This window comes from Rhagoletis zephyria, unplaced genomic scaffold (assembly GCF_001687245.7).
Source record: "Rhagoletis zephyria isolate East Lansing unplaced genomic scaffold, Rhagoletis_zephyria_1.1 Rzeph_scaffold_03694, whole genome shotgun sequence".
NCBI classification, from domain to species: Eukaryota; Metazoa; Arthropoda; class Insecta; order Diptera; family Tephritidae; genus Rhagoletis; species Rhagoletis zephyria.
Window position 1 is genome coordinate 600 of NW_016160777.1, and position 18146 is coordinate 18745.

Sequence of the window (18146 nt, forward strand, 5' to 3'; positions counted from 1 at the left end):
TTGCCTACTCAGTCCAAAGTAGCAATTGTTGCAAAGGGTGATTCTCCGTCGGATTTCAAGGCTGACATTGTTATTGGTTTTAATGCTGGTTCTCAAATAAACGAAGTCGTCTACTTTTTCAAAATTTTAACTCTCAACATTGACGTGAGTGCCAAGACGCTTAAGCTCTGCTGTTTGTCTGTTGACAGGAGATAAGTTCTTCGTTTTGTCCTCGTTCACCCCCAGACCCATTTGCTTTGCTACTCTGTCTAATTCCGAGAAGGCAGAACAGCCCTTGATTTTACTAAGAATGTCGATGTACGAATTGTACGCTCTTAAGAATTGCGGCTCTTATTATCTTCTCCAGCATTGGATTAAAGAAATCACGCGAAAGAAAGTCGGCCTATCTGAAACACCGTTTTGTGGAAACGGCTCGGAGAGGTATTTCTAAATTCTGACGGAGCTGGTGGTATTGCTCAAAGTCATTTTGCACAGCCGTATTAGTTATGCGGGGATGCAAATTCAAACATCGCGGCATAAGGACCATTGTGTACAAATACAAGTGAGATATCTTAGCAATAGACGTCATCCTGGGATACAGCTGCGATCATCTGTTTTTTAGAGCTGCTTATTTTGGTCTAAACTGCTCTTTTTTGACCTGAGTTGCATTAAATAGTCTTATACAACTTAGTAGTATTTGTGGTTCAAATGGTAAAATATATGCCCAAAAACTTGAAAAATATTAGATGATTGTTTTTTAAAAATGCTATTTAGTAAATTTCGTTTTGATTTCCACATTAGAAATATTCAGATTATAAAAGTTTTTCACATATGTTTTAAGATTTTAAAAATTTTAAAAAGTACGGTAGAATGCAACAATGTGGTTGAATTTGTTTGCATCTTCGTCAGCTTATTCGTTTGCAGACTAGAAAAATGGCGAACAGCCATCAAAATACTTATTCAAAATACACAAAAATGGGTGCGCGCAGCAAAATTCAGCCCTAATGGTAAGTTCATTTCATCGTGCGGCGACAAGTTAAGAATTTGCGATACATTTTCAGGCGAATGTATGCGAACGTTCACCGGGGGAAGAGGTATGGGACGACAGCTGGCATGGCATCCAGACGGCAATCTGGTGGCTTTAGCATTAAGTTGTAACCGCGTTAAGATATTTGACAAAGCTGAAGGCGAGCTAATACAGTGCATTCGTCGCCGGAGAATGATGTTGCATTTCACCCAAGTGGAAATTTCTTGGTGACTGGCGGCGATGACGATACAATAAGATTGCTTGATTTATTAGAAGGTCGGCCAATTTATACACGGTAGTAGGGCACTTTAGCGGAACCAGGTCAAAATGGACGGGAAAATTATACACTAACTGGCTACTAAGTTTGCGCTGTCGCTTTCTCTCCACATGGTAGACATTTTGCTTCCGCGGGCGAGAATCGACAGTTAATTTCTGCTTTGTATTTAAAAAAATTATTTAATATAAATTTTTTCCTGTATTCAACAGTTGCTCGTTTGGAAATCTAATTTGCATACATTTGATGCCAATAGCTCTCGTAACAAACAAGCCAGTTCTCAAAGAGTCCAAATTGAGTAGTCATGGAACAGCTCCACATAACTCCGCCATAGACACACCAGTTGCTGGAGTACCAAAAAGCTGTGATGACAGTATTTTAATTGATCCACGACAATCGGTGGCATATGGAATGCGTGATGGAAATTTTCTGGTGCTTGATAGCCAATATACTACAAGAGTGAAACGCTACAAGTGAAACGCTGTGATAGTATTTTTTCTCAAATTTTCATCTTTTATTTGCAGTTACATTAAGAAGCTCATAGAGGACAGAGCGGTTGGTGAGGAAGGTGTCGAGTTACTGCTGTACTGCAACTGGGAAAATCCGCATTTCGCACGTGCTCCACTCGTATGGAATAGTAGCTTATGTCGAAAGGCTGGTTTTAGTATAATGCGGCATTCGCAGCATACCCTCACTGGCGCCGAGCCGTTGAAGAAATTTTGGATAAATAAACGTGCAAGAAATAGTTCCGATACTAGCACGTCCATATTCTTGTTAAGGGTCATCAAAAAATTCCTTGTGTTGTAAATAATAAAGGGAATGCCGGATTATACTAAAGCCAGCTTCCCGACATAAACTACTATTCCATACGAACACAGAAATATAAATGTATCTAAAACTGAATAACTCAAATCAAATTGGATTGCATTTGCATAATATACCTAATATTGGAATCTGTTTTGATCGTAAAAAATACAACTTGCAATCATTTAGATTATAGTTTTGAAAGAAATTGATTGCAATCGTAAATTATGTAAAAATTGTCAATAACAATCTGCCTAAAATTTCTTTTCCCCATGTAACGGTTATAAAATACGTTAAATCCGCACTATCTGCATTAACAAAAAATATACATTGGAATATTTAAAATAAACCGATTCATATTTATTTTCTAATAAGAATTGTTTCTTAATTGAAAGTATTTAATACTAATATAATGTAGTGGTTAATGTTTTAAAATGAATTCGCAATATGTCCGCAGCTCAGGTTGATTTAAAGAAATCCGTTTAAATTTTTCGAATTACATCTACTTGAATACAGGATAGGCAGGGTTGCATACAAATGGTAGTTCCGTAAATATTTAAAATATGTTAGTTCATTCAATATTTGCATCTGGGCCAATAAATAATAACAAATATAGCCGAAAAAAACAAAGTTTCAATTAAAACGAGTTTTTATAACCCCCCATAAAATTCCGATTAATTTTAAATACGAAAATAACGATATTTTTTCATGGAGATTTATTTTTTTAATATACCTTGTTTATACCTACACAAAAACCGGATTAGCAAAAAACCGATTGGACTCAACATATATTTCTTTACAGCATTTATCCCCCTGTCTTTATAGCGCACTCGATAAAGTCTTATTCAAAAGTAAACAAAATTGCTATTTTTAAACGACATTTTTTTAATAAATAATTTGCGCGGTTGACCGAAATGGAAACAAACAATAATTGTAATTTATTATAACAATAATACGAATTTAAAACGGGCTGTATAAAGAAAACCAGCCTATTGTCACTTCACTTTCCAATGGTGCTGATTGCTGCAAGAATTATTTAGCGATTTAGAGCATAATCAACACAATATATGCACATAAATATGTATTATTTCACAGATCTCAGGGTCAGCTTAGAAATACGTTACCAAAATTATATAAAATTTAAGTAGGAATTATTTTTATTTATAACGTAAAAGCGCTATCTGACCCAATCTGATAAGTATATTTCCCCTAAAGTTAACCCATTTTATTTAATTTGTCTCTCGTGAAAATATATATTTTATTTAAAATTTTCAGATATGTACATATATTTTAAATTTTTGCTTTAATTTTTGTCTCCTTTTAATATTTAATTAGATACCTTAAGATTAAAATAAGCTTAAAACGAAACAGCACAGCAACCCTTTTCTGTTCATCTTGAGAACACAAAACCCTCTTTTGTTAAAATTCGGCGCTGCACAAAATCCTGGCTTTTATATTTTCCAACAAAATACCACTTCGCAACCCTGGATTTTCACGAAGCGTTTCATTCGGGTCGTAGTTTGGCTACTTCGGGCCATTCGGTGTTGTATGCCATATTGGCTGCCTATTGTTCACACTGTCATCGCCATATTGAACACCCTGTCAACTATCTGTCAACCCTAAGATATCTCACTTGTATTCTTCCACAATGATAAGGACAACTGCTTTTCGTGCTGTTGAAAGTGGCATCGAAATTGAGATCCGATTCTCGCAGGTCTTTTGCAAGCTTTGTTTTTTTTTCAGCCGCGTAATCGCTTTTCGTAACTCTTTATGGTTAGGCGGTGGGACATCGATTCCATCATCAACGACTGGGGGCTCGGGTTCGTCTTCTCCACAAATTTCAGTGCGGCTGGCATTCAATAGGGCAAAGTGTTTCCTACATAATTAAAGTATGTTCTGGACATCAGTCACAAGGTCGCCAAGGTTGTTCTTACAGGAGTTGGCCCTGGTTTTGAAGCCTTTAGTAAGTCGCCTAACTCTCTGATAAAACGTTCGGGCGTTTCTTCTATTGGTCAGCATTTCAAGATCTTCGCACTAACGTGTTTTGGCGTCTATTATATTAATCACTGATCACGTTTGGGCCAGGCATAAAACTGATAAATTTAAAATTGATTGATGCAACCGGGCATGAGCAGTTTAATCTTTTTATAGCACACAAGTTACCTAAACGTTAACAGAAATCATACAACCTACCAGACCATACCCAACCACCAACATTTCTATGAACGTGAAGGAAAATAAAAAGAGATACGAATACTATTTGTATGTTTCATTCGTTTTCTTATTTCATTTCTGGAAGTTTTCGAATAAATTTGCTCACTTAAATGTGCAGCTGGAATGAATGATTCTAAAAACTTGTAATATGCATTTTTTGGTATTTTGATTTTCTTTGCATATTTTTTAATTAAAATGCTACATTAAAAGGAAGAAAGGTATCCTGTGAAATGTTAATGAGTTTTCGAGTTTGTGTTGTATTAGAAATTTTTACATCCGTCCCCCTCTGCTGTTCCAAAGCTATGCACACATATCTACATTTATTAAAAACCAGTGAACTTTTCTTCTTGCATTTATATACACATACGTACATACATATATAACTGCAAACTTTGTCCCCGAGAAACTTTATAGCCCACGGCATTTCTTTGCTGCTTTTGAAATTAATCTTCCCAAAGACAAAGGTTCTATAAAAACGCAAAAATTTTGTCAACCCCATCTACAAACGAAAACGTGACAATACCCGGTCGTACATACGCGACATTATGCCAAAAGGCGAAGAACAAAGAAACGAATCATACGCCTAATTTAAATGTCATTAGAAAACAATTAAAACAAAGGTAGTAAAAAGACCAAAATAATAAAATACCAACTGACAGATTATTGTACTGAGAAGTACATATATGTGACAAAGGTCCAAAATTCAGTGCGTGGTAGAAGGAGGTATTGAGTGTGTTAAAATAAAAATGCCCCAAGAACAAAGACCGGAAACCGAGGCGCTGATGTGAATAAATGTCAACAGCAGGAAGTCGCATTTTACGAAAATGTCGCCGAAGCCATATTTTGGCACACAAAGTATAGAGTAGAACAAATGTCAACGAAATGCCAAAAAATGACAGCATTAAAAATCGAGAACGAAAAAAGAGAAAGGGCGGGAGAGACTGCAAAGACTATTACCAGTTGGATGGAGAGGCACGTGCTGAAAAGAGCTACAAACAGTTGGTGTCTGTGCTCGGGGCATCGTTGCCTACTGGGGGCTGGTTGTGCCGGAGAAAGAGCTCAATGTGGTGGCAAGTGCATGGTAAAGAAGCAGGCAGATAAATTTTAAAGCCAAAATTAAAATAATTAAGATTGTAATTAGTATGTCTAGGAGCTAATGCATTAGTGGCGGCGGCTGCTAAAATATCACGAATGCCTTCTACGCCAAAATGCAGGCATAATTTGTCGAAAAATATTTTAAATACACAAAACGTGCGCTATCGGCGCGTAACGATACCAGCCACTTGGTTGGTCACGTGCACATCACCCCTCCCCACTCCCTCAATATGTATATACGCGCGAACACCCAGAGACTTTTCCCAAATGCAAACAAAAAATATGTGATTTTGCTCAAAAGCATCTGCAGCATCACCTGGCCTTTCGCAGACCGACCCAAATGGATGGCTGGTTGGTTGGTGCCTGTGAACAGCCGCACTTGCCAGCAATTGCACGCGCGACTTGGCGACTTGGCGGGGGAGTGAGCCATTTGTTGTGCTGGTATTTTTTTTTCTTTCCGTTTTGGTTTGTTTTGTTCTTTGTGACCGCAGCCGTGCTTCCTTAATCAGCTGCATGAATTGAAATCCGCTTTTGTAAGAGTCGTTGCCATTCTTTACGCTGCGCTCTTGGTTGTTGCTAAGGTTGGCACATGAAATGCGATACTTTTCGCATTTTGAGTCTTTTATCCCCCTCCCACTCCCTTTCGATTCGCGTTGTGAGTGCATCATTTTTCTTATCTGTTTTTTTATTTTTATTTTTGCGCCTTGGAAATGTTCGTGCTTGGGTATAATTTGTTATATTTGCTCTACCACACACGCACACACACACACACACCAACACGTTTTTACCTAACTATTTTACTTACCGGGGTTACTTAACTGCTTTGCTGCACTTTTATTTCCATTGTTTCATTGTTTATGATCATTTTTATAAAACAGATGGATTTCGTTTTGGCATTCTCATTACTATTTGCCCACTTTTCGTGCAGCACTTGTGGGCACTTTTTTTTTTTTTGCTTTTTTCGGGAATTATTCGTTCGTTATTCGAGTAATTTAATATTTTCTATTGTTGAAATGAGAAAAAAAACTTAATATTATAAGTTGTAGGTATGTCTTGTTATTTAATTAAAATCTACTCCTCTCTCTTAAAATCAAAATGTAACTCCGCTTTTGTGATTGGAAAGAGAAATTAGATTCGGTTAAGCTTGCCTTTTCCATGGTAAATATGTCTGTACGTCTTTTAAGAGCCCACTCAGGGGCCTGCGGGGTTTTCATAAGTATTCGGTCCATATATTCTTAAGTAAGTAGGCCGTCGTTGTTTGTGGATAGGCGTAGATTGAACTCTTGGCGCATCTCCAAGATTTCTGCTGGACAGGAAGTGTTGTGTTCCAGCCCTAGTCTTGCAGCATGGTGCACATGGCCCAGTGTTCTGTGAAGTCGAGATAAATCCTTCCTGTTTAGTTTGATAGGAAATTCAGTGCATTTTACGCAGTAGGTTGGCCACAGACTCCTGCAGACCCTACAGGATTGTACCCAAGTCTTTTCACCTGCTATTAGCCACCTCTTCCAGTGCTGAGAGATGCGATCCTTGATATACATAGATCAGAGGCACAAGTACCTCTTCTGCCTCTGAGACGTCCAAAGCCGACCTGCTCCTGGCTATCTCGTCGGCCATCTCATTGCCATGAATTCTGCTGTGGCCTGGCACTCAAATTAGTGCAACGACATGCCTATCAGCAGCGGCTTTAGCTTATTTTCTGCATTGTTTTACAGAGCCAAGTGCCTTGATCGCTGTCTGGTTATCGGAAGAAACATTAATGCTATTCCCCGCTAGCTCCGTAACAAAAATTAGTTTACACGCTTCTTTGCCAACAAAGACTTCCGCCCAACCAACATTCAGCCTCATTGCGAATGTCGTGTCGAGTGTCACGAAGGACTGTCCGTTCCAACGACAATTTGGTCTATGTAATCGGAACGACCCACATTTATATCTGGCCAAGGACAGTCACTCCAGCATCACTCCTCAAAAGCTCTGGTGAATTTATATGCTGTTATAACAACAACAGCAGAAGTCAGATTTTTCGAGATTGCTTGGTTCTTATAAAAAGCAATGCCTGACACCGTATCAAAAAAGTACCTTCAAAGAACAAGTATTGAAAAAAAGGACAAAATAGATTTCCAGATAAGGAATTAAGCTCAGAAGACAGCAGAGAAAGACCTGTCTTTTGAAATAAAGTACGGATGGTCACCGTAAGAATACCGCACTTCTTACCTAACATTTCCTTGCAAGAGTACGGGGCACCATAGGTACGGTGGAAATCCGTCCTTTTATAATATAACTAAAAACTAACAAATCATTTTAAAAAAAAAAAATTCTTTTATTTTACGCTCATTAATGTGGTCACCGTAGCCATAGGCCGTTTTAACTCGGTGTACTGGCTAACCATATCCTTGACATTGCTTAAAGTTTTTGGTTGTGAACATTAAAAAGTTTTCAATAATATATTTGATTAAATATTAAAATTCGATACATTGGTTATAACACTAAATACGTAGTTAATAACAAAATTTACTGAAATATAATTACAATAGATTGTTACTAAAATATAAATGAGTATGTAACTATGTAGTATGTGAGTATGTATGTATGTATGTATGTGGATGTTTATAACACATAAAATATTATTGAAAGCTTATTTTGCAGATGTTTACATTAAGCACTCAAATTCTTAATAGTTAAAAAATTTTCGCAGAAATTTTTAAAAAATATCTACTGCGCTAACTTTTAATTTTTTGTTTATAAGTCAAAGAAGTAGCGCTTTTTAAATTTCGTATACACAGTTACAAGCTTAATTGCTTTGTTAAGATAGCCTTATAGCCTAGTTAATTGTTGGAAAGGGAACAGTTTTTTTTTCAGAAATCCAAATGTCTCGTTGCGTTACACTGTGCGACAGTAAATACTACACAAAAAAAAATCAATATATTCGTGAAATCAGGTTCCAAAAATAGTAAAACTACGTTTTTAGTTTCTCTTTCTAACGTCACGGCTTTGAAATTTTAAAGATATGATTAATTAAAAAAATTTTTTTTTTTAACCCAATGCAATGTATGTAGAATAAGAATATGGGTATCATATAAAAAAAAATTTTGTTGAATTAAAAAAGTAATTTTTTTTTTGCTGCATAAGGACGAATAGGTGCTGAAAAAGTCCTTTTAAAATTGTATCCTTGATAAATCCTGAAAATTTGCAAAATGTATTTTTGAAAAAAATTTATTTTAAGGACTAATATTCACTCAACCACATTCTCAAATTTCGCCATTCCAAATTTATTAACTTAAAAAAAAAGTAAAATCAATTAAGAGGGAATTTCCAGTACCTATTCGTCCTTATGAGCCAAAAGGCTAACATTTTTTTTTAATTCTTCAAAATTTGCACGGTATTATCAGAGGAAATGAGTAACACTTTCATTGTAATATGATATACATATATAATATATTATATACATGCCCATATTATGAGCACATGCATGCATGCATGTACATTAGGGTGGTCCTTAAAAAAATCAAATTAACTATTTTTTTCAGTCCCACCCCCTTAATCGGTATTACCACGTTGAAAGATATCACATATAAATTTTGGTCCCGTTTAGAGTCGGTCAAGGCGTGTTGCACAGGGGGCAAATTTCAGATTCCTCTATGGAGAATAGAAAATTTAAATTAATTTTTTTTTCCATCTACCACCCAAATCGAAACTACTATAGTCGAAGATATCACATATAAATTTTGGTCCCGATTGGAGTCTGCTATGGAGTCTCCATAGAGGAATTTGAACTTTGCCCGCTGCCGAAATTTATGTGTTTTATATCTTCGACTATAGCAGCATCGACGTTGGGGTTGAGGTTTCGAAAATCTGATACAAGAATGTGTTTCATGCATTTAAGGACTACCCTAATGTGTATACATATAAACATGCCTGTGCTTGCAGATGCATCTTATTTCACGAGGCACATAAACGAAGAAGGATAATCCCGTGAATGACTTTATCTATGGCAACACATCTATGCAGGTCCATATGCATGCAAGCTGACAACTATAAATAAATACAACTATTCGCATTTATATCAGGGTAAATCTACTTTTTTTTTGCCGGCTGCTGTAGATTTACTGTCGGTAGGTCGGCTAAACTGCCACGCATACAATTCGAAAATGAAGTAGTTTTCTGTTGCAGATTTTATCTAATGCGATTTTTTAACACTTCAACACAGATGTGACATGCAGTTGCTTGCATTAATATGTATGTACATGCATATGTACATACATACATATGTACATACAGTTGCAGTAATAAATGTTTGTTCATAGGTATGTTTGTCAACAGCCACCGCTCCTTTGTAGCTTTCCTCGCTTGAACTACACTCACACAGCAGCCATTTGGTGCCGATACCTAGGTGCGTATCAATGCATTCCAATCGCAAAAGCATGCAAATTTTCATACATGCAAATGTATGTATGCACATTAAGGTGCCTCGCCAAATGAAGTGGCGGTTTTTTACCGTAATTATAAAATTTATTTTATTTTAAGGCTCCCAGCAAAATATTGCGTAAAAATGTTAAGTTTTACGTGAGATGGATCGATTTGAAAATACCTCACCAAAATCTCATTAATTTAACTCCTTTGACACAATTTTTAAAATTTTGTAAATTTTAAATTTAAAGTCATCTGTAATCCAAGGTGATTTTTCGGTTAAAAATATTTTTAAAACCAAATTTTATTTATAAAAAAAATCGATTTTTAGAAATGTTTTCAAATCGGTCCTGCTTATGTATGTAAATCTTAAATTTTTTTCGAAATATTTTGGCGAAAGTCTTACCCCAAATTATAACAAATAAAGAAGACTTTAACTGCTTTATAAATAGTAAATTTGTTTGAAAATGTCACTATCTCTCTCTCGCTCTTTAAACCTATTTTATTTTTTTTGAATAACGTCATTAAATTAATTATTAATTAATTAATTTATTATAAATTTTAGAAAGCATTACGGTATTTTTTTTATGAAGAGTGGTGCACCCTAATATACATACATGCATACGCATGAAAGCGCGATCCATAAAAAACATTAGCATTGAGCACCTCGAAGTACTCGTACTTCCAAATGCGAGCATTGTTAACCTTTTCCTTTTGCTACAATCGCTCGCCTTTTAATGCCTTTTTAATGCTAATGTGCTGCGTTTTATTCTCTTTTTGCATTTTTTGTTAAATTTTTTTATTTAGTTTTCTGTTAAATAAATACATGTATGTACTTTGTATACCTATGTTGTTGCTTTTAGAGTTTTTCAAATGCATTTGCATTGGTTAACATTTCGCGCGTCAAACGCCAAACCTGTTTGGCCGCCTGCTCCAGCGAACTGGGCGATTTGCCTTTGAACATGTTTAGTGCCGGTAGAAAATAGTGTGGACATCGTCGATATTGTAGACATGAGATCAACTGTAGGAAGATGCCGTTGATGCGATCAGCGATATACGCCTCGTCCCATTCAAAGTCACGCGGATGCTTTTCACATTCGTAGAGCAGCAGATTTTTTAGATGGTATGCGGTGATCGGATTGCCAGGCAGATCGAGGTGACGATCACGCAAGGTTTTGAGAATACTTAAACAACGACGACGGCAGCCACCTGGAAGGGGTAGAAGATATAAGTGTTTAGAGTGCAATAAATATACATACAACTACGTATATTCATGTGTTTCATGATGGACATTTTCTAATTTTTTCCGAGGGACATTTTCCTAGTCTTATCCGACTACTGCCCAAAAATTAAGGGGATGGACATCTTAAGTCGCTTCAAGGGGTACTAAAATAAATGGCTACTATAATTTTTGATTCCGAAATTAGCAGTTACTCGTCCTTTGCACATTCATTCACAAGTTTCTACGTGTTCATCGGGTTAATGGACACTTTGATGAGCCCTTAGTTACAAGCCCTCTCCGATCTTGCTGAAAAATGCTATATAAAGTCGTTTTGTTCGAGAACTTTGAACCGCACAAGCAGATGTACTTAGTACAATCAAGAATGCGGCAAACCACTGGAACTCTTTCATGATACATACAACCATAGCAAGACGCCAGACATGGGCATCCTTCGATCGTACTAACTCTTAGGTCTCGCCGAAGCTACATCAGTTTCATTCAGTATAATGCCTCTATGAATTAGTGGCTTAGAGGCAGATCGATAGGTTCTATCATCAAAGCCGCCTTGATGCCTAAGGAGTTTAACAGAGAAATCTACTTGAACTACTTGGACCTATCGACCTCACTTACCAGATACTGTAGAGCCGAGTCCCTAGATGCTCTCATGATCTGCGCAAGTTGATTTCAGAGGAATGGAAGAACTCAATAAGAACCCAACTTTAAAAGATGTACAATTTCGCGAGTGTTGATACGAGTATTAGAACGAAAATTGCCTTCTCATGGCAGAAACACTCGAAGACATCAATAATTATTTTATTATTCAAAAGCCTCAAATACAAGTTTAGTGCTTGAGCAATAAAGAAAAGAATTGAGCCGAAATCGTTTCTGCACTGTCGAAAAAGCACACACATTGGCCTCTATACGACTAGGTAGGGGTTTCTCGGCATGGCTCTCTTGTTTAAGTGGTGATATGTATCATTGTTGGGTGGTTAAATAGCTCAGCCGTTCGCCTCTCAACACTTCACTGCCAAAAGCCTCAAACCTAATCGTTGCAAACGCAGAGCAGAAGCACAAACAAGTGCTCCGCCGTCTAATCACAGAGGTGTTTCTACCACGAGCAGTGACCAGTCAGCAATCTCACATAAAGGGAAATATGGATTTTAAGAAAAATATTCACCCAGTTTCATATGGTTGCGTAAATGGCTAAAGATGGGAAAGCTATAAGTGGCTGCGAACCAAGTTATACCTGAATGTGCCCTCTCTGGCCAAATGAGACATCTTCGTTATCATTTTCTCCGGTCTAGACTTGCACTGCAGAACTAGTTTAGAATAGGTTGAAGCGTTTCTCTATCGAACTTTTGCATGTTCCTTTTGAAATATGTATGCTTGCATGACTATAATTCGAAGAGCCATCTTACATTTATGTGAGGGGGAAAAAACATTTTTTTTTCTGTGGAAGTGGTATAGAGTTCTTAAAAATCAATATTTTTCGATCGGAAAGCTCTGTTTCTCTTCTGGAGACCTCCAATAATAATACCAAATATGGCTAAATAAACTATAGGGTATTATTGGAAGCCTCCTGAAGAGAAACAGAGTTTTCCAATGAAAAACTCTTGGTTTTCAAGAATTATATACCATTTCTACGAAAAATGGTTTCTCTTTTCCTTATAAAATAGATGGAAAGCTTTGAGCGACCTCTAAATATTTTTTTATATTTCAAAATAAAAAAACAGGGCTATAATTTCTTTCGGTATAGAACAATCTTAGGGGGTGAGAGCATTAAAATCCTGACTTCACTTTTTTTGGGACCACCCTAATGTACATACGCACTTGCAATTGGAGAGATGATACCTACATACGAGCATCCTAATGCTTTTCCTGAATTTAATCGAATTTGCTACGTTTACAACTGCAAGTCTAATACATAAAAGTAAATAAAGAATCACCTCGTTTGAAATTAGCACAGCCAGAAAAGCATTTACCTTGCAATAGTCGATTTTCCGCCTCGAAANGGGGTGAGAGCATTAAAATCCTGACTTCACTTTTTTTGGGACCACCCTAATGTACATACGCACTTGCAATTGGAGAGATGATACCTACATACGAGCATCCTAATGCTTTTCCTGAATTTAATCGAATTTGCTACGTTTACAACTGCAAGTCTAATACATAAAAGTAAATAAAGAATCACCTCGTTTGAAATTAGCACAGCCAGAAAAGCATTTACCTTGCAACAGTCGATTTTCCGCCTCGAAGAAGCTCAACACCCACGCATCGCCTTCCATGGCCGCATTGTTGTTCTTATTCTGCATAACAATGGATTCTTTGGATAGCAAATCGAAACCTTCGGTTTTCACCTCAGCAACTATATTCGGATGTGGCCAGGGGATGTGTGGCAATGGCCAATGTGCCGCCGAACGTGGCCATATGCCCGAGCATTTGAATGCCGGTGTTATTTGTACCACAAAACGTTCACGCACGCGCAACTTCACCTCCGTTGTATCACCGATCATCTTAACCATGTCGCGATAAATACTCTTGTCACACGCTTGTGCCACCAATGTCTGAAAACGTGAGCGTATCTTGCGCGAAGATAGGTAACCCGATGCCGTAATGAACTCCACCCACAGCGACATGGAACGTTTGCGGCCATCGCTGAGCTTAAGCACAGCACAGCCGGGCATTGTACCGTCGTCGACGAAATTGAAAACGCCCATCTGATTAAGATATAAGACGATTTCGAATTCGTTGGGTGAAACTACTTGGACGCCTTCAAATCTGTAAATGGAGAGAGCTACAAATTTAACTCAGATATAAATTTTTATATGTTGTATACATCAATAATCTACTTTTATAGAAGAGCTACATTTGTGGGTATATGTAAATATGTATATAGGTATACACGCACATCCAAATGTAGTTAAAGACAAACATACATACTATGTATAGTACATTCTTACATACAAAACTTTTTCATACATTAGGTATTTACTTCTTTGTACTAAAGTCATTAAAGTCAACGTATGAAGACAAACCACAGCAATTAGCACGTAACTCAAGTAGGCTCGTGTTAACGTCTCATTTGATGGACAAATTGCACAACCCATACTACTTTGACAAATCGAAGAAGTAGGAAGGAGCCATAANTTATAGAAGAGCTACATTTGTGGGTATATGTAAATATGTATATAGGTATATACGCACATCCAAATGTAGTTAAAGACAAACATACATACTATGTATAGTACATTCTTACATACAAAACTTTTTCATACATTAGGTACTTCTTTGTACTAGAGTCATTAAAGTCAACGTATGAAGACAAACCACAGCAATTAGCACGTAACTCAAGTAGGCTCGTGTTAATGTCTCATTTGATGGACAAATTGCACAACCCATACTACTTTGACAAATCGAAGAAGTAGGAAGGAGCCATAAGTAGACAAGCAACCAGACCGACCGTCTGATAAGCGGGTAAACCTCAAGAGCTAGCTGTCTTCGCTAGCGCTTAATGGCTTCTGTGTCTTCAATAATAAGTGACTATTTTCCGCCTGAGTTGTCGATCAACCGTGCCGTGCAAACGAGTACAAGTAAAAGCACTCAATACTATTCTTCTTTCATGTATTTACATAAGAAATATTGTGTATTTGTTTTTGTAAAATATTTATGCTCAATCCAAACCGCATTACTTTTCACACCCTTCATGGTTCTCGTAAACCTTCCCTTCGTTTTCTTAATACGAGTAATAAAAATGGCAATAGTTGTTCGTTTTAGTAGGCATAGATTGGTATCAAAGTGATATCTCGTGGCGAATATTAAATTTTCGTATGAGTGTAACTTAAATATTAAATATTTTTCACCGTTCACAGTAAAATAAAGTGTGTGTACCCGTCTCAGGAAGGCGTTATGATGGACACCGGGTAGATAGAGCAGCTGAAGATGAATGGAGCTCCCTCGATACCCTCTGCTTAAGGTATAGAAATCGCCTGAGTTTGTTTTTCTAGGCTATTTATAGTCTGTTGTAGGGGGCAGCCAAGGTATATATACTTGTTCATTTTTTAATACATTTTTTATTAAACATTTTTACGCTAATAACAAACGTCTCAGATTTCTTCTACCGACAAGTTATGTTTCTTGCATAAATTCTATCAAACATCCCTCTCCATGCAGATCCCCCCAAGGCGCGAAGCGGTGGACGGCAATCTCTTAATAAAAGGTCCAATTAAGGTCTTCACGGACGTATCGAAGCTGGACGGTAGAGTTGGAGAAGGTGCCTACTGTCAGGAACTCTCAACAGATCTAATATCCAGTCAGACGGATCTCTGCAGCGTCTTTTAGGCAGAAGTAGCCGCTGTAAAAGAGGCAGCCGACTGACAACGCGCTAATATTTTGCCGACTAGGAGGGTAAGTATCTTCTCTGATAGCCGATCCGACCTCTGAGATCGCTAATGGTACGATCGAAACTGGTTGGAGAATGCCTGAACACCTCTCTCTCAACTGCCTACTAATGCTTTCAAATCAAGCTTATTTGGGTTCTAGGACACAGTGGCATCACTGAAACTTGCAGAGCTGATGAATTGGCTTTTGGGCTCACGGTCGCCTCATCGGGCACTGAGCGAAAGCCCCGATATGCAAAGTTATACGGTCCTTCTGGCCGGTTGTTGACCGCAGACGGTCAAAGGGAGCTTATGCAACTGGATAAGCGCCAGCTCTCAATTCTTACAGGTATACTGACCGGAGATTGTCCTTTAGTGACCCACGCGGTGCGACTTAATATCGTCACGGATCCCACGGATCTGTCAAAGCTATGTAGAAGACGAGGTGGAATTACCTCAGCACTTCCTACTTAGCTGCCCTGCATTCTATAGTTTAGGGGTTCACGACTTTTAAGTGGGAGTCCACGAAAATTTATCTGGTTTCGATAGTAGAGAAAAAACATGTTGGCATGGATTTATTTACTAATGTAGGCAGATAATACGCCACCCAAAAAAATAAAGGGAGCAGAAGAAAATCCAAAGCTTTCGGTTATTTTTGACGGGCTGTATTTCGGTGAAAAACGGTCGTATTGAGACTTAAAAAAAAAAAAACATTTTGAAGCGTTAATTTTCAGACTTTTCATGTAATCCTGACAGATAGCGCGAAAAAAAAATTTTGCTAATTTTTTGATTTTTTTTGGTCCACGGGCTTGAAATTTTTTTCAGTTAGGCCGGCATATGGGTCTTCTTAATTTAGCTTTTCGATAGCATACAAATTTTGAAAATGGTTCACGAGGAAGAAAGTTTAGGAACCTCTGATTGAATTCAATGGTTATAAAATTTTAATAATTTCATTTTGAATAAAAAATAATAATAACGAAACCTGTGAAAACTAAAGATACATGTGCGTATCAAGACTATAAAACACCCACGTATTGAAAAGTTTTGAGTATAATTTTTTGTGTTATTTAAATTTTAGTTACTTTTAATAAAAATATATGTAGTTCATTCTACTTATGACAGAACCATACAATTCGAAGTTTAAAACTTTGTGCAAATATTCAACAAAGTTCCATTAAAATTTCACACTTTTTATTCAGACTTTTCATAAAATGTTTGTGTACGCAGTTTTATAGCCCATTCAAATCTAGCATGTATAAAAAGAGTGGCAGTTTTAAGAGGCTAAAAAATAGCTTGGATTTTGGACAAATTTTTAATTGTATGTATGTTCGAAATTTTTTTATGTTTTGGAAAATAAAATTCACAACACCGTCAACAATAAAAATTACTAGAAATCAACGGCATTTGTAGTTACTTTATAATTCCACTTAATTACAATAGAGTTAAGTGGACTGTAAAGTTGCAAACCCTGAAATTTTCTACAAAGTTCTGAACAAAACTGAAACTTTGTTAATTTTTTTTTTAATTTTTGTACAAAGTTTGGTACTTGGATTTATATGGTGTTTGTTATAGAATGAACCATGTTTATGTTAAAAAATTATTAAAATTTAATAATAGCAAAATAAATCCTCAAAACTTGTCAATACTATATATTTCTAGTTGTTCTAAGAAAATAGCTGTGGACTACATCCAATATAAAATCATGAATTTACACTAAAATAAAACATTTGTATGTAAATTTCTCTTTCACAAACGTGCCGTATAATAAATTTAATACGAATATTTACCTGCCATTACACTCCACCAGACTGGAGATGAAGCGCGGCTCCTGCAATTCCACCTCTTTCAAAACGTCTTGAACGATTTTGCATATTTCCCGTATGGCCGTGGCAGTTTTGAACATACGCGCCTGAACACGCTCCGCGCAATAGCGATTCATCTGATAAATCATGCGCGTCTGCGCAGCCAGCATATCCGGCGGTACCAACATAGTTGCTATGGCGACGGCGGCGGCGGCGGCGTTGGCAACGGATGATGAAATATGCTACTTAAACTAGGGCCGACCAGCAACAATGGCGACTAATGGCGAGCGGTTGGTTAACAGTCAGCGATGAAAGCAACAAATTTTCAATGGCGACTCAATGTCTGCGGCGGCAGCGACGTATGGCAGAGCACAGCAGAGAACAATGCAATTGAAATTATGCGACGGCGTGTAACAAGAAAAAAGCAGAAGAAAAAAAATCAAAATCGAAAAGACCGAAGGAATATTTCAGGAGGCGATTTTCAGTTAATTAGAGGTGGTGACGCACTAAGCAGCAGGAAGGCGGTTGCGTACGATATACAGTGAAACCTCCCTTGGGCGGACACTCACCGTCAGTCATTTTTTGTCCGCCCAAGAGAGGTGTCCGCGCAATGGGAGGGAAGCTTATTTTAGAACTTTTTACTGTTTTAATTAATTGAATAGTCACTTTTTTCTCATTTGAACAAAAATGTGCAGGTATTTTTTCAAAAGTGTATATTTCATTTATGTGCGTAAGTACATATTAAGTAATAACAAAATAAAAATAAATATTACATTTCAGTCCATAAACTACATACAACCATAGATTCATTACATAAAAAACTGGGAAATTGTCGATTGACGTAAGTTTTATTTCTAATTTTTATCAGTGTCAGTACCTTTTTCATCAATAGTTTTCATGTTTTTATCAGTAACAAAATCCAACCAGAAATCTAAATTTTCGGTCCATG

The 18146-nt window shown here is 37.0% G+C and overlaps 2 protein-coding genes across 5 annotated transcripts; one reads left to right on the forward strand and one right to left on the reverse strand.

Moving 5' to 3' along the window:
* Positions 1-799: 799 nt before the first annotated feature.
* LOC108369473 (uncharacterized) lies at positions 800-2458 on the forward strand. 4 transcript variants are annotated; one of them, XM_017624585.1, is made up of 4 exons: positions 800-986; positions 1041-1431; positions 1493-1712; positions 1805-2458. In XM_017624585.1, the coding sequence occupies exons 2-4, from the start codon at positions 1394-1396 to the stop codon at positions 1811-1813; spliced, it is 267 nt and encodes an 88-aa protein (XP_017480074.1). In that variant the 5' UTR covers positions 800-986; positions 1041-1393; the 3' UTR covers positions 1814-2458. The 4 variants fall into 4 exon arrangements, with proteins under 4 accessions (XP_017480074.1, XP_017480073.1, XP_017480071.1 ...); XM_017624584.1 differs by having other exon boundaries at positions 801-986; positions 1493-1739; positions 1805-1883; XM_017624582.1 differs by having other exon boundaries at positions 802-986; positions 1493-1753.
* Positions 2459-10642: 8184 nt separating this feature from the next.
* LOC108369475 (protein mab-21-like) lies at positions 10643-17581 on the reverse strand. Its single transcript, XM_017624586.1, has 3 exons — positions 17183-17581; positions 13247-13797; positions 10643-11006 (listed from the first exon to the last, which is right to left on the reverse strand). The coding sequence occupies exons 1-3, from the start codon at positions 17383-17385 to the stop codon at positions 10657-10659; spliced, it is 1104 nt and encodes a 367-aa protein (XP_017480075.1). The 5' UTR covers positions 17386-17581; the 3' UTR covers positions 10643-10656.
* Positions 17582-18146: the final 565 nt, after the last annotated feature.

Bases quoted from the DNA above. Each gene is read 5' to 3' on its own strand.
- LOC108369473 (XM_017624582.1), top strand. From the start codon at position 1,394: ATGGTAGACATTTTGCTTCCGCGGGCGAGAATCGACAG. The intron at 1,432-1,492 runs TTAATTTCTGCT...TGTATTCAACAG, and splicing joins CCGCGGGCGAGAATCGACAG to TTGCTCGTTTGGAAATCTAA. The intron at 1,754-1,804 runs GTGAAACGCTGT...TTTTATTTGCAG, and splicing joins ACAAGAGTGAAACGCTACAA to TTACATTAAGAAGCTCATAG.
- LOC108369475 (XM_017624586.1), bottom strand. From the start codon at position 17,385: ATGTTGGTACCGCCGGATATGCTGGCTGCGCAGACGCGCATGATTTAT. The intron at 13,798-17,182 runs GTAAATATTCGT...CTCCATTTACAG, and splicing joins CTGGTGGAGTGTAATGGCAG to ATTTGAAGGCGTCCAAGTAG. The intron at 11,007-13,246 runs GTAAATGCTTTT...TACCCCTTCCAG, and splicing joins GGAAAATCGACTGTTGCAAG to GTGGCTGCCGTCGTCGTTGT.